The 16292-nt window shown below is 39.7% G+C and overlaps 2 protein-coding genes across 3 annotated transcripts; one reads left to right on the forward strand and one right to left on the reverse strand.

The window, feature by feature from the left end:
* Positions 1 to 569: 569 nt before the first annotated feature.
* On the reverse strand, positions 570 to 9023 carry crtam (cytotoxic and regulatory T cell molecule; the record flags this gene model as incomplete). Its single annotated transcript, XM_079566689.1, has 13 exons — positions 8977 to 9023; positions 5789 to 5932; positions 5557 to 5709; positions 5366 to 5485; positions 4742 to 4891; positions 4246 to 4392; positions 3663 to 3782; positions 3304 to 3363; positions 2218 to 2286; positions 2051 to 2107; positions 1823 to 1972; positions 1616 to 1699; positions 570 to 754 (listed from the first exon to the last, which is right to left on the reverse strand). Exons 1-13 carry the CDS (start codon positions 9020 to 9022, stop codon positions 570 to 572), a joined length of 1485 nt encoding a protein of 494 aa, XP_079422815.1. The 5' UTR covers position 9023.
* Positions 9024 to 11557: 2534 nt separating this feature from the next.
* On the forward strand, positions 11558 to 16276 carry LOC306970890 (heat shock cognate 71 kDa protein). Of its 2 annotated transcripts, XM_079566965.1 has the most exons (9): positions 11558 to 11664; positions 13087 to 13310; positions 13404 to 13609; positions 13685 to 13837; positions 14171 to 14726; positions 14795 to 14997; positions 15194 to 15392; positions 15464 to 15696; positions 15803 to 16276. In XM_079566965.1, exons 2-9 carry the CDS (start codon positions 13106 to 13108, stop codon positions 15998 to 16000), a joined length of 1953 nt encoding a protein of 650 aa, XP_079423091.1. In that variant the 5' UTR covers positions 11558 to 11664; positions 13087 to 13105; the 3' UTR covers positions 16001 to 16276. The 2 variants fall into 2 exon arrangements, with proteins under 2 accessions (XP_079423091.1, XP_079423090.1); XM_079566964.1 differs by lacking the exon at positions 11558 to 11664 and having other exon boundaries at positions 13054 to 13310.
* The last annotated feature ends 16 nt before the right edge of the window (positions 16277 to 16292 follow it).

Below are 16292 nucleotides of genomic sequence, written 5' to 3' on the forward strand. Positions count from 1 at the left end.
ATAGGAAAGCAGAACTGCCAATGGGATAAGACCAATATATGTTCTTACCCCATTGGCAAATACAATTACTTGAAATAAAGACTAAATGTATAGAAACGAGTCAGAAACCTACCAGAACAAGTAAATCAACAATCAATAATCTCAATGATCTAATGTCAAACGTCCAACCACATCTTAACTCGCCGAAACAACTCAGTTCAGAATTCAGAATTTTAAACTAATCTAGTTCATTACTTTCTTGCAGTGGACTGACGGTATTACACTCATACTTTAACAGGTAGTTGAGCTCTATTTCGCATAAATATAATACTTCTCAAACTCATCATGGGGGCCAGAAGTTTTGTGCTAGAGGGACCCCTGCTATAAGTGCATATTCCTCCAATTCTGCTTCTGAAAGGATTTGACACCACTGATTCGAGACAGTGCTTTTGATAAATAAACTTTAGTTCACAGTTGGTACAGTTTTGCACAGCTAAGCAATTTACATTATCACTATTGACACACATTAAATTCATTTTTATGTACATTCAAGTAAGAGGCAACACAAGAGGCAACACACAGACATCAATCTACAACTCTGTTTCCTTGACTTTTGATTTTGCAGTGGTCTGTGGAGGGGGTGGGACAGGAGCGATCTCTTCGGTCTCGGCCGTGACCGTGTCCCCTGGAGCGGTCATGGTGTGTGGGTTTGTCACACAGGTGATCACTGCTGGCTCTTGGACGACATAGTGAGTGACCCCTGTGTTGAAGAACCCTGTCAGACAAAGGAGAAGATTGCTCAACCAGGGTGTGTGATAAATAGACATTGAAGACTAGATTTGAGGACCTTATCTTATCTTATTTAATGACAATATAAATTTGAAGGTTTAGTTTTTGTTTTGTTTTTTGTTGATGACACTCACAATGCATTCCTCACATACGCCTAAAACTTGCTGTAAATCATGTCCCCAAATGAAATCGCTGCATATTTTAAGTTTAAAACCAATTCACACATCAATATTACAGAACTACAGCAAATCGTAAGTTTTATTTGGCCATGCAAATAGAGAAAAGCATTCTCCATCAACCCATTTTGTCAGTTTTGTTTATGATATCCAGTGGTGGAAAGTAACAAAGTGAAAAGTGCAAGTAAAAAGTACAAATTATTGGTACTTTTACTTTACTTAAGTACATTTTATGATGAATACTTTTAACTTTTACTTCACTACATTTTTGAGCCTGTATCTGTACTTTCTACTTCACTACATTTTTAAATTGGGTTAAAAGTAAAAGTAGATATGGTTTAGACCTGACGTAGTTTAGTCCGGGTTTAGACCTGGTTAACTTCCTGTTTTTGACCTGAGTAAGTGGTTTACTTGCTTAGCCCTGGTTTGATTCAAATTATTTAAAAGAATCCTGCACATACACATTATGCCTGTACTTTTTACTTATAAAGTACATTTTACAATGCATACTTTTGTACTTTTACTTAAGTGAACATTGTATTAGATACCTTTACTTTTACTTAAGTAAATTTTTGGTCCAGAATCTGCACTTTTACTTAAGTAAGAACATTGAGCACTTCTTCCACCATTGATAAAATCCCAATGCAACTCATCAAACCACACAGACTCACCTCTTCTCTTTTGGCCATTTTTGTCCTCTTGGCTTGATTTTGATTTACCGCTGGTTTCAGATGTTTGGTTTGAGTCTTCATTCTCTGCAATAATAAAAACTATCAAACATTTTTCCGTCATTCGGCTTATCTATGCGTTATTATTGCCATCAAAGTTAATGATTATTATTTCCATGTCGTTGCTTAGGGATTTGGAAGTTTTCATACCCCGTTTCCAAGCGATGTGTGCTCTCCTCAGTTTGATGAAGATGAATATAAGCACCACCACAAGTCCAACAATTAGACATGTCACCAGGAAGATCAGAGCAGAAGCATTTCCCTCATTAACTGTCTGCATTTCCACATCATGCCCATTATCTGCCAAGAGATGCCACAGGTGTTACTTTACAGACACTTGTTTTCTCTACTTTGGATTGGCGGGTAAACTTCAAGTACCTGTGCTGTTCCTCTTGGTTTCATTGGAGAAAATGTCTGTCTGTGTAGTCGTCAAATCTGTCAAAACAAAACATTGCAAACAGTCAAACCTTTGGTGTCTGCAGTTCCTACGATTGCCCTCTAGATGTCGACCAAGGACCTGTATTATGGTTGTTATATTGACTCACCTGTAGTATTCCAGCTTCTGCTTGTTTGATTCTGAGTGGTTGAGTCTGGTAAAACAACTGTTGATCCATCTAACAATTGAAAAGCAATGTTTTATACATCCAGAATATAGAGTTCGGGAAATTCCACAGTTACCATGGAGATCCGCCATCTTTGCAGCTGTTAGCATACATTTCCATTGACTAACATTAGCTAAAAACAGTATCAAAAGAGGAGAAAAAAGCCATGGAACAACTCGCTGCTGAGTTACTGCTAGTAAATACATCTAACTCACTTTGGTGTCCATATGTTTTAATGTGAACAATAACCTAATGTGAACAATAACAATTGCTGCTAATCCCATAATGCTTAGTGCTGTGACATCACATTCCCAAACTCTGTTGTTACTTTTACTCATAAGCAATTGTCTCTATATTACACCTTGTTTCAATTTACCCTTACTTGTGCCTGCCCTCAGTCACGCACAATGACCACAGATATTGTTAGCATTTGGCCTCTCCCAATGTATTCCTATGGCTCCAAATTTTGTGAAGTTGGTGGCTACCATGCTCTTCCACGGGCACGCACAAAGACCAGACAGGTACGTATCCACTCGTCTTAGCTCAGGTAAGCACATATCTCAGTATGGAAGAACTGTGTGCCCTCAGTCACGCAAAAAGACCAAAGATGTTTTTAGCATTTGGCCTCTCCCACTATATTCCTATAGCTCCAAACAGGGTGAAGTTAGAATCGACCAAGCTCTTCCACGGGCACACACAAAGACCAGACAGGTTCACATCAACTCGTCTAAGCTCAGGTAAGAACATATCTCAGTATGGAAAAACGGTGAACTATTCCTTTAAGTGAAGGGCAGAAATGTATATTTTACATAAAATGGAGTGCTAAGCCTGGCTTCATAAAGCAATGCTACTTTGCAACTTTTGAGGCAGGAAGCCCTTCATGTGGTGAGCGTTATTTCAGAAGCACGGCAGGCTTTCATTTTCATGTTTCAAGACACGACATTTAATCACGTTTGAGTTTGAAAGACAAGGGCATTTTATCTGGAGCGCTTTCAAATGTATGCAAAATAGCGTCGCTGACATACTTACCAGTACTGTTGGATTGCGAGGTGTTCAAAGGAAGAGATGTTGTTGCAGAGTACTTTGCACCTAAAATGCAAAAAATGTGTGTCAGTTTGAAACAAGATGAAAAACACGATTCTTCAGTCTTCAATATTTGCAAACCGAAATACATTCATATACTTTTATCTAATGGGCTATGTGTTAGGTTTTTATGGATACATTTTTGGTAGCAACTCGAAGCTGCTAATTCTCAAGTACTCATTAGATGTGGGTGATGATGTGACACACAATGGCAAAATGAATAGATGAACGGCGCTTTTGTGTGGGCATGATTTAATGTTGCTTCTATGAGGATGAATAAAGTGCAACATTCATACTCTGCTCACCTCTGGTACTAAAGTTTGCAGTGGTAGAAAACTCTGAATCCTCTTTTTCTGTTGTGGAGAATCGGTCAGTCGTGATTTCTCTTGTAGTTTCTGTTGTGGTTCTGGGCCGCTTGGTCTTTCCTGTTGAAAGTACCAGAAATTCCTCATTTTGGTGCCATAAATATATCCGGGTTTTACCCAAACTCTAATATTTGTGGGTTTTCAAGTTTCGTGCTGAATTGACACTAATACCATGAGTTTGTGTAGCCTACTTCTGCTATATTACAATTAAAAAACAACTATACAATAACTTCAATAACAAACATTTGGACACGATTTGATAAATTCCAGACTTTTAACAAAATATAGCCTCAGAAAGCTCTTGAAACAGATGACTTATTTGTCCCTGAGTGGGGAATAGAAGTAGATGTGGGGACTTTGCTCATTATATGTGGGTGATAGTGTGAATCTAAATACACACAATGGTAAAATCATTAGGTGGGCATGATTTAAGGATGATTTTACAACTATGAGAATGAATGAATTGCACTTAATGATGGCTTTCAGTGTTGTCAGCTAGGCAGCATTTGTGTCATACTCTCACCTCCGGTACTAAAGTCCGCAGTGGTAGAAAACTCCGAACCCTGGTTTTCTGTTGTGGAGAATAGGGCAGTGGTGATTTCTCTTGTAGTTATTAAAGACGGCGTCATCTCTGGGGAGCTGGTTGTGGTTCTGGGATGCTTGGTCTTTCCTGTAGAAATTTCCAGAAATTCCATATTATTTGTGGCATAAATGTGTACAGAAAATCAAAGTGAAAGCATAAGATAAAATTTAATCATCAGATCATGCAGCTTGTGGTCCACACATCTGCTTTCATAAACAAGAGAATTTGCAACACAGCGAAAGAGGAAATACTGAAGGTCAGGGAATTTCTGTAATAGTTTCTTATTCTACCCACGCATGTTAAAGACACCGCCAGTGTTCTCATTATTTTTGTTTATATACTAAATTACTTCACAGAAAGCTTTTCCCAGTCTTCATTTAACCATGAAGCTTGAAGTAAAGCATCTATCATTATGTTTGGAAGTTAATGTACTTACTGTCCCTTATTTTGACAAAGTTCATCAGAGGCTTAGAGTGCCAGGCTGGATGCCTCACAAGGCATTTAACATGTGTGGCCTTTTCTTTGGATACAGTTAAGATATCAACGGCCACAAATTTTTTAGCTTCTTGGGTGACTTCCGGATGAGCTGTGGAAAATAGAAAACAATTGGGTTATTCACTTGGCTAGAACTTCACATTTCAAGCTTTCAAGTTGTTTCTCGTTTTTTCCTGCTTTTTTGTAATGTCATGAACATGTCTATACAAATCGTGCTCTACAAATAAACTTGCCTCATTTGGCAGAATTTGAAGTATTAAAAACTAAAACTTTTAATACATTCCAGAAACAAATGGATTTATTTGGACATCCATGATGTTTTGATCAAATAAAAAGAAGCTATAATCAGATTGGAATGAACTCTCAAGCCGGAAACGTTTTTCTTATTGAACAAAATGGACAAAAAATTAGTTCCACAGGTTGTTTTAGTTTTATGGGGGGTTAAGAGAGGGTGGATTGATTTGTTTTCTTGTTGCTTTTGTGTATACTATAAATACATACATAAAGATAGGATTTGACACAAGGGCATTTGACTTTTCATCCAGACTATTATTTGAAAGCTTACAGTGGAATTCAGGGCCATTCTTGAATTGCCAGGAGATCTCGGGAGGTGGATAGTTTCCCTCAGCTGTGCACCTGATGACAGCCTTTCCCCGGTCGGTTATTAAATCCACCTTGGGCTGGGCTAAAAATAAGAGTGGACATGAGAATAAAGCAATGACATGGACCGTTTGGCCTCTCCTCGCTCTGACTCACCTAACACAGTCACTTGCACTGTCTTTTCTTCAGCCTGTTGGAGGTAATGGGTGCAGGTGTAGATCCCCCCATCGCTGAAGGTAACGTCGGAAATCCTGATGATGTACTCAGACTCGGACTGCTTGACGAGTCTGTAGCGCTTGTCTTTCACACCTGTGGTAATAAATAGATATAAAGTTAAAACGCATAACAAGGACTTCACTGACCGCAACACAGACTGCATCCTTTTCACCTTCATAAGTGTCGAAGAACATAATATTACCATCAGGGCTCTTCCACTCCACAGGATATCTCGGGGAGTGCGGCTTGATCGGACAGCCTAGCTCGAGTGTCCTGCCTTTCATCACTGTTTTATTCTGCCAAACTGCATGTGATGCTGCGGAAAAGGCAAACAGAAAAGCAAAATGTACTGTAATTACTCAAACGCCTCTTGTATGATGAGCCTATCCATTGTGCCATATCGTGCACTTGTGTTTGAGTGCATTTTTGGTCCTATATTCGTAATAGTTTGCGTTGGCGTGACTGTGATTTAATATTAAGATGGAAGACATGTCAGAATCCTATGGTCGAATCTTGTTTTGACCTGGTTTATGGTTAATGTCTCGGGAATTGATGAAACAAAAACTGACATGAAGTTCAATGTCTTCCCTGTCAGCACAAATTAGCTAAATTGTATGTTGTTGTTTTTTAAACCCCATGTAATATGAAGAGTCGCAGTTGTGGTCAATTGCAAAAATTATTAAAGAGATTATTTGGGCAAATTGTTTACATTCACTTGATGCTAACTTTCTAGCATGCTAACTTTCCTGTCCCTGTTTTATTCCTAATAAGAGTCGATTGTTTCTTGCTGAAATCAATTGGCGAAATATTTAAACAGTTTTTGGCAGAAAACATGTAGTGTTGAATAATTACTAATAAAACTAAAATCTTTACTTAGGATGTACAGGACTTCTGTGTACGTGTGTTTAGCCCATAGATATAATATAATAAAGATGAGCGGATCCCATTCGGCCCCATTCATTGAAAAAGGTTCCCGAGTCCTGTGTGAACCTTAATGGCCGCTCTATCTCCTCCTATGCAGTATGTTCCTTAACAGGGCAAAAAGGCGGGAAGCCCTGCACTCACGGGGGCGGAGCCTCCACAGAGATCCAGAACTTGATTGACAGGCTTTGGAGCCAGTCAATGTACTGGAAATGCTTCCAAATGTTAGGCTGCTAAACAAAAAAATACTTCACCTACCCCAGTGTGGTCACATGGGTCACAGTGATTTTTAGAAAAAGAGAAACTCCTTGGAGCCAGGCTTTTAAGTTGTCCTTGGACGTTTGAAGTCCCATTAGAATCAATGCTCCCAAGTGTCTCTTAGAGGGGGTGATATTATAGCAATGTCAGCTCCCCGCCATGAGGACCACAGAGAAGCGCGTTCCTCGCCCATTGGTTTAGCCTTGAAGCTATAAGCTAATTTAACACTTATGTTAAAATCGCACGACCATCTGAACTAGTTTTTATATATTTTATGTTTTGTAACACACTCAGCTTGACATTTATTAAAGTTTTCTTCTGTTTTGTTTTTTGATAGTTTTTTTTAATTTACGTTAAAGTTTGGACAGGAAGTCTTACCCCTACCCTACACAGGCCAACAGGAAGTTAGCCAAAAGCCATTCCATGCACATAATGACATATTCCTATTCCAATCAAATAATGAAGATTCATTATATTGTGGAAAAAAAGATACACATTCAGAGCTCAATCTGCATAATACTGCAGTTACTTTCCTCCTACTTCTCATGGTCATGGATGATCTGGTAAACACCACACACAAGTACATAAAGGTGTTATTTACAAATGACTCATAAATTCCTACCACTTGTGTAAATCGTAGCCTACAATGAAAAAAAAAAGTGACAGGAAATCAAAAAAAGCTGCAGCCCCCCCATCACACACACTGTACAGAGTGTGTGACAGGAAACCGTGTGGTCAATTGCATGCCTTGGTTTGAAAGAGAAAACGAGGGCGACGGCTCATCACTGGTTAACATCAGTGACCTTTCTTTCCTCTGGGGTGGGGGGCACGGTTTGGAAAACATCTGTGGGGGCTTGTTCTTAACACCGGTAAAGAGGGCAGTGGGCGCACATTACGGCAGCAAGTTTTCACACCAGTGGGAGGATAGCTACTGCTGAACTTTGCATTCTAAGTGTAACATTACATTTACAGTCACATTCATGTGGGATAATACAATATAATAAATGAATATGGCGCAGTGAGAGGTATAGATGCACAGGAATAGAAGAATTTGTTATCTGCATGTGATAAATTGCATGTGGTATAAAAAAAACATGTACATAGGTTTCACTAATCATTTTAAACTCATCAGGGATCTATACACTTATACAAAAGAGGCCGCTGAGCTGTCACATAACAGAACATTTTGGACCCAATCATTTTATTTCCCCCAGATTTTAAAGTGATTATACTGGTATACATGATCCTTGTTTTAATCATTAGATCTAGTGTTGAATTTAGAGTAAAAAGTCACATTGTACTTCTAAATTATGTTAAAGAAGTTGGTTTTTGAGCTGACAATAAGCAAAAAGTATCATCTTATATCCAAATGTATGGCTCAGTTTACTTTTTTGAAGAACATTAGATCATAGAGGGTCAAAGTAGTCTCTGCTATTGATGGGAAACTTTGATATTTATTATGCCTTTGGCTTTGACAGAAATATGATTCATAATCTAGATCAGTGGTTTCCAAACTTTTTTGCCTCGCGTACCCCTTGAGTTGTGGATTTATACTCTGAGTACCCGCTACCTTGAGGATTTTGCCAATATTATTACAAAGTGACCAACTAAATAAATATTATACAGTATTTAACAGTGTGTTGTGTTCAAAATTAAGCAAACATACTCTTTACTGAAAAACATAATTAAAACTAACTTTCCTTTGAAATTCATATTGAAATTCTATTCAGTTTCACCTTCTTTTTTATCTGAAGTAATTCCAAGTACCCCTGCTAAGTGCTCAAGTACCCCGTACCCCTGGTTGGGAAACACTGATCTAGATTGCCGCTTCAAATTGGCTATAGTAGGATCCTCATCATAGCATAAGTATAGTTGGCTATTAAAGAAAACAATGGAATATACAATGTTACCTATCTGTCACATTTAGGATAAAGCAGTATTTGTAAGTGGGCTAAAGTGAAAAGATTACCGGTATTAACACAAAATAAGTATGTGATTCATTGCCAAACATCAATAGTAAAGTTATTACTCATCGATAATAAGGTCAGTGCTCTGTTTCGTTATTATTATTATTTTTTTGTATAGGCTAGATTATACCAAAAATGTTGTACTAATAGTAATCCAACCTCCGCTTAAACTATGTGTCCTGTTTATCCGATATGTTTTATGAAGAGTACTCACCATGTAGGAGTAGCATAAAAACGCAGAGCTGCAGCGTCACTTTCATCTCGCTGGTGCACAAACAAACTTGAACTGAGCCACATTTCCTCATTTCTTCACTTTTAAACGCGTGCCGCGTCGTGGAGGGGCCTTCCGTGACATCATGGCCCCGTGGTTTCCACCGGTCTCATCTGACCATGAGACCAAATGAGGTTAAAAAGTCATCTTTACTCTCAACTTCAAGCATTGAAATGATAGATGATACTCATAATGTTTTGGGATTTTAATAATTCATGAGACTAAATGTTGTGATTAGACTCTGCAGAGGGTTGGGACTATAGCTGTACTTTAGAAATGATATTAATTGATCAAATGCATAAAATATTAAGCCTACATTTATTTTCAAATTGACATTCATTCTTTATGTAAGGGACAATGAGACATTAACTTCATACAGATTGCACTAGCTTAATATTAACTTTACATAATAGATTACAGCACATTCAGAAATATACTTAAACCATTCACTGCAAGGATCACATTCCCATCAGTTAATTTCATATTACTTGTTTAAAATATCCATTAACTCACCCAGCTACCGCCCTAAATATTTATGGTTGCAAATACAGCGTGACTAAGATTTTCTTTTCCCACAGCCGGCCGAAGTGCAAGTGAAACTACTTCATTTCGACAGTTGGCTCAGGCTGTTTCATCAGGGCAATGTGTGAAGAAGCAGAAGCCCACAGTAGACCCAACAATATTAGATGCAGTTGCAGGTTCAAAGTACATTTATACAATTACATCTTATCAGGATTTTTGTATTATTTAAGGTGGTATATAAAACAGATAGCTCATTACTATGCAGCCTACTAGGAAAGTACTCATAGAAGCCTACTTTATTGTTTGGGTCAGTCTTCTACTTCTACTTAGAAATAATAAGTATGCTACCTGTACTTGAATAAATATTTTGGCTACAACCACCTATGATCATAATAGGGCAACATCCAGACACATGTAGTACTCACTTGTATTTAGGCCTTTTTGAAGTAACTGTACTTCTTAGCGTAGATTTTTTCCACACTTTTTCCTACTTGAGTAATAGTATACTGTTACAGACTTACTGAATGTTTTAGCTGCATATCAGTATGACGCAGAACAGAGGTCATGTATTTTCTTTATGTGTCCTCTTTATGTGGAAGCAGAGCCAGACTTGACTGGTCAGAGCAGCATCTTCAGTTGATGTCTCATTTCTCCTGAAGCCAGACTCCTCTCATAGATCAAGTTACTCAAGCAACACTTGCTTTAGTAAAAAATATGCACTTGTTCCAGTGGGAGTGTATTTTAAGGGGTAAATGCTACATGTTGACGAAGATTAGATTTCTCATCATTTATGTCAATAATGATTTATTTTTATTTTTGATAGGAACAATAATGCACATTACTGAACATCTGCATTGAAACAACAACATGCTGACTCATTTGGTAACACCAGGAAGCCTGGGGAATGGAGTGAGTGAGTGAGTGAGTGAGTGAGTGAGTGAGTGAGTGAGTGAGTGAGTGAGTGAGTGAGTGAGTGAGTGAGTGAGTGAGTGAGTGAGTGAGTGAGTGAGTGAGTGAGTGAGTGAGTGAGTGAGTGAGTGAGTGAGTGAGTGAGTGAGTGAGTGAGTGAGTGGTTGGTGGTGGTTGGAGGAGCAGATGGCGCAGACTGGTTGCCTCACTTCCGTTAGTCTACCCCAGGGCAGCTGTGGCTAATGCTATGTAAAGCCAAAATATTTACTTAAGTAACATTACTTAAAATAATTTTACTCAACAAGAGGTAAAATTTGTGGCCCAAATAATAACCCAAGTAGAGTAACTGAGCATAAAAGTTTGATTTATGTTTCAGCAGTGACAAATGAGGAGAAAAAAACACTAAATAATGTCAAAATTTTAATATTTTTAAAGGAAATACCATTCAAGTACATAAAACGTGATGTGGTAAGTAAACAAAACACAAAAAACCCATCTATTGTACCCGTCAAAATGAAGCTCTGCCACTTTAACAACCCGTCAAAATGAAGCTCTGCCACTTTAAAATTTACTCACAGTGGCACGAGTTCATCTTTTTTAACTTTAGAAATAAAAAAGTACTATGAAAAAACTTCTTGCAAAAGTAGTCACTTAAATTAGGCCTACCTAGCTTGGCTACATGTAGTACTTGAATAAATGTACTGAGAGTACTATCCGCCTTAGCTCTTGAGTAACACTATTTTTTACCTGTAGTTTAAAGCAATGTTACTCTTACATGAGAACATTTTGTACTACCTCTTGCTACAACAGCCTCTAACTATCGCCACTGTTGCGTGATATCGAGCTGTTTAGAAGAAAGTGAAAGTTGGAAAGTCTCTGAACTTCCAGCTCCTTCTCTCCTGAAATCATTTCTTATATTTAGGAAAAGCAAGTCCGTGCCATAGTCCGGGCTAATCCCTGGGGCAGGTTTAGTCTATGGGAGGGTCAGGCCCATGGATCTATGTCAGGCCTGATCTAGAAAGTGCTAGAAGAAGCCGCTCTCTCGAAGCTGATTGGCTGACACACGTACACACTACGCACAGCCCACGCACTGTTACGTACCGTCATCGCCCTACAAAACCGTTGCGACGCGGTTCCATCGTCCATTTTTTCTCTCACAAGAAACAGAAGAACAATTGTCATCTGCATTTTTTTTGCCAGGTTAGTTTCATATTCAACACGATCATTTACTACTTATTACACACACAGGAAATACGCACCGATGTTTGCTGCCTTTATATTTATTGTTGAAATGTATGCTGCGCGATTATGACAGAAGCTTCTCGAAGTGTGCTATGACCGCTGTGACTACGAGGATTGGTATGCTAGCAGCTAGGTTGCGCCATGGGTTACACACATGATGTCACAATATATAGACCAATGGTTACACAGCATGTAAGACTGTCTCAGAAGGATATTGCGGAAAATAAGAGGTGCAGCTTACAAGACCTTTTATTCATTATGTCTTGTTTTTAAAATGGTCTAAAAGGTTTTTTTTTTCTTTTTTTAAAAAGACGTTAGGTATAACAAAAATGTTTATTCTAATACCTTTACGCGTTTCCATAGACAGTAAAATCGCGAATTATACAGTCTGGGAATTCACTTCCGTTTTCCTCATAGGCGGCTCCAAACGTGCATGTTGCGTAAGAACAACGATAAGAGACGCATCATGCACGTTGGGAGACGATTCTGTGGAAGACGGAAGTAAATTCCCAGTCCATCGAAATGCGTATTTCAACATACTTTTTGTATTATAGTACTTGGTGTCTTTTATAAAACCTTTTTAAACCAGCTTACAAGGCCGTTTTCAAGAAATGTCGATATTAGTCTGCTGACTGAGTGATCCTGGAGTCAGCATTTAATTTAAAGATTGCTGAATAAGCTTAAGGGGAAAACTCTGTGCCAGATCTCGTCCTCAGCCTGACGAGCCTGAAGTAATTGTCATTCTTCTTTTTAATAGTTTTTTTGTATGTTTTTTTTACCTCTACTCTGTACACTGAGTAAATCTGTAAGAGGCTTCATGTTGACATATAATAGATGGAGTTTGTGTTTCGTGTACTTTATTTTTCAGGGTTACATATTTTTGCGTATATGTGCGAGTAGCATTTTCTTGGCATTATCTCAGTTTATTTATTTTTTTCATTTTTTTTTTCATTTTATTACTGAAACGTAAGACTTTTACACTCAAACACATATCAGGACTCGAGTCGTGTTTTCTCAAGTACTTCACTCTTACTTCATTTAGGTCCATTTCTTTTGACTTCTACTTGAGTTAAGTTCTTTTTAAAGTAATGCTAATTTGACTTGAATAAATGTTTTAGATACTCAACCCACCTTTATTCTGAGTGCCTGTCATATTACCATTATTCACTCAAATCTTTTTTGTGTTCACTAATGTTTCCCATATTGTGGCATCCAGATGATACTGTTTAGCCTTTTTATCTCGGGGAAAGTTTATTAAAGGGACATTAAACTATGGTGTGATGTTGCACAGCAGATCGGTATGGAATGAAATGTTGGAAAGTATAAAGTCCATACGTTGAATGCCTTTACACATTATAATCTCCTTTTTTTTTTTTTAAGTTCTTCTTGCAGAGAGACCATGTCTAAGGGACCAGCTGTCGGTATTGACTTGGGGACCACCTACTCCTGTGTGGGTATTTTCCAGCATGGCAAGGTGGAAATTATCGCCAATGACCAGGGCAACAGGACCACACCCAGCTATGTGGCCTTCACAGATACAGAGAGGCTGATTGGAGATGCCGCTAAGAATCAGGTTGCCATGAACCCCACCAACACAGTCTTTGGTAAGGATTACAATGGGATTAACTGCCAGCCAACGCCATGAATTATTTTATTTTTTTACTATTGTTTAATACATACTCGCTAACATTTTCCAGATGCCAAACGACTGATTGGAAGACGTTTTGAAGACCAAGTTGTTCAGTCTGACATGAAGCACTGGCCGTTCACAATCGTCAGTGATGGTGGACGTCCCAAAGTGCAGGTGGATTACAAGGGAGAAACCAAATCATTCTACCCAGAGGAAATCTCTTCCATGGTCCTGATCAAGATGAAAGAGATCGCTGAAGCCTACCTCGGAAAAGTAGGTTTGCAGCAGATAAAGGTTGTGTAGTGTATCCTCTTGGATGTTTTGCTAACGATTCCTCATGTTTTTTAGTCTGTCTCCAATGCTGTAGTTACTGTACCTGCCTACTTCAATGACTCCCAGCGCCAGGCAACAAAGGACGCTGGTACCATCTCTGGCCTTAACGTTCTACGTATCATCAATGAGCCAACGGCTGCCGCTATTGCTTACGGCCTGGACAAGAAGGTACGTTTTCTTAAAGCTTAATGGTAGTGCTGTCCAAAATACAGCGTTGCCGCGATAACCCAAGTCAATTTTAACCGCGTCATTTAAAATAAAAATAAAAATTGTCCGCTTCCTATCCTGACCCGCCCGCATTTGAGGTTTGTCGTGTATTTGAGGAACAGTATTAGAGTATTGAAATGATGATTTTATGGGACATTTGGAATAATGTTCGTTAACTGTCATTCGAGATTAATCGCAATTAGATATTTTAATCAATTAACGGTGCTACAGAAAAAGTGAAATTGTTGACCAACCTTATACAATTTGAGCTAATATGGTTTGATATATGTTCAGGTTGGCGCTGAGAGGAACGTGCTCATCTTTGACCTTGGGGGTGGAACTTTTGATGTGTCCATCTTGACCATCGAGGATGGCATCTTTGAGGTCAAATCCACTGCTGGTGACACTCACCTGGGAGGAGAAGACTTTGACAACCGCATGGTGAACCACTTCATTGCAGAGTTCAAGCGCAAGTACAAGAAGGACATTAGTGACAACAAGAGGGCAGTGCGTCGTCTGCGCACAGCCTGTGAGAGGGCAAAGCGCACCCTGTCTTCCAGCACTCAAGCCAGTATCGAAATCGACTCCCTCTATGAAGGAGTGGACTTCTACACCTCCATCACCAGGGCCCGCTTCGAGGAGCTCAACGCTGACCTTTTCCGTGGAACTCTGGACCCAGTGGAGAAGTCTCTTCGTGACGCCAAGATGGACAAGGCGGCAATTCAAGACATTGTGTTGGTCGGTGGCTCCACTCGTATCCCCAAGATCCAGAAACTGCTCCAGGACTTCTTCAACGGCAAGGAGCTCAACAAAAGCATCAACCCTGATGAAGCCGTGGCCTATGGAGCAGGTATGTTGACAATTATCCCATGGTGAAATGATCAATGAACATGTGTGTAACATGGGGTCTGTTTGTAGCTGTCCAGGCTGCTATCCTCAGTGGAGACAAGTCCGAGAACGTCCAGGACCTGCTGCTTCTGGACGTCACTCCTCTGTCTCTGGGTATTGAGACCGCTGGCGGAGTCATGACTGTGCTGATCAAGCGTAACACCACCATTCCTACCAAGCAGACCCAGACCTTCACCACATACTCCGACAACCAGCCTGGAGTGCTGATCCAGGTAAGGCTCTCCTGACACATCACTGTCTGTTCTCGCAGTGATGACGTTTATTCCAGCCATTCGTAGTTTCCACCAGAGGTTGAAAGACCAAAGATGGCCCGACCTTCCTTGGATGTCTGAGCGAACTTGTTGCTGCATGTCTTAATTTGAAATGGTCCAGATTACTTTCCCCTAAAATGTTCACTGTAACCAACAGGTCTATGAAGGTGAGCGTGCCATGACCAAGGACAACAACTTACTGGGCAAGTTTGAGCTGACCGGCATCCCGCCTGCTCCTCGCGGTGTTCCTCAGATCGAGGTGACGTTTGACATTGACGCCAACGGCATCATGAACGTCTCTGCAGTCGACAAGAGCACTGGAAAGGAGAATAAAATCACCATCACAAACGACAAAGGTGTGTTTCTTTTAAGTTTTTAATTTCAAACCAAAAGAAGCAAATATCTAATTATTCAAAAAATTTCTCAGGGCGTCTGAGCAAGGAGGACATTGAACGCATGGTGCAGGAGGCTGACAAATACAAGGCAGAGGATGACGTTCAGCGAGAAAAGGTGTCTGCAAAGAATGGACTGGAGTCGTACGCCTTCAACATGAAATCCACCGTGGAGGACGAGAAACTGGCCGGCAAGATCAGTGACGAGGACAAGCAGAAGATTCTGGACAAGTGCAACGAGGTCATCAGCTGGCTGGACAAAAACCAGGTGAGAAATAATCAGTGCTGAGACACTTTCACTGTAGTTCAATGTCGTAAAACTAAATGTCCCAGGTTCACGTTGCTTATTAAGTGTATTTAATGTGTTATTCTAGACGGCAGAGAAGGATGAATATGAACATCAGCAGAAGGAGCTGGAGAAGGTGTGCAACCCCATCATCACGCAGCTGTACCAGAGTGCCGGGGGCATGCCTGGAGGAATGCCGGGTGGAATGCCCGGGGGCTTCCCAGGGGCAGGCGGTGCTCCCTCAGGCGGAGGAAATGCTGGACCAACCATTGAGGAAGTGGATTAAAGCATTAGGTCCAACTCTGTATCCTCGCTCTTCCAAAATAAGCATGAGCACTCGCAAAAAGCACATGAGGTGTTTACTATCACTGTTGGAACAAAAAGATTTAAAACTGAGCACTTCTTTTACTCGCTATGATGTTTAAAACCGGGTCTTATTTCACCATAGATGTTATGATAAAACCGATAGCTCTCTCGGGCATGTTTCTGTGGGCCATGTTTTAATTCATTTGTTTCAAATGTACGTTGAGTGCATTTTGTGTTAATAAACATTTAAATGTCATTTTTCATGTGATATT

The sequence above is a fragment of the Gobius niger genome (genome assembly GCF_951799975.1).
Source record: "Gobius niger genome assembly, chromosome: 11".
NCBI classification, from domain to species: Eukaryota; Metazoa; Chordata; class Actinopteri; order Gobiiformes; family Gobiidae; genus Gobius; species Gobius niger.

Excerpts from the sequence above, each read along its gene's own strand:
- LOC306970890 (XM_079566965.1), top strand. The coding sequence starts at position 13,106 with ATGTCTAAGGGACCAGCTGTCGGTATTGACTTGGGGACCACCTACTCC. Across the intron at positions 15,393-15,463 it reads CACCATCACAAACGACAAAG|GGCGTCTGAGCAAGGAGGAC; the intron begins GTGTGTTTCTTT and ends AAAATTTCTCAG. Across the intron at positions 15,697-15,802 it reads GCTGGCTGGACAAAAACCAG|ACGGCAGAGAAGGATGAATA; the intron begins GTGAGAAATAAT and ends GTGTTATTCTAG.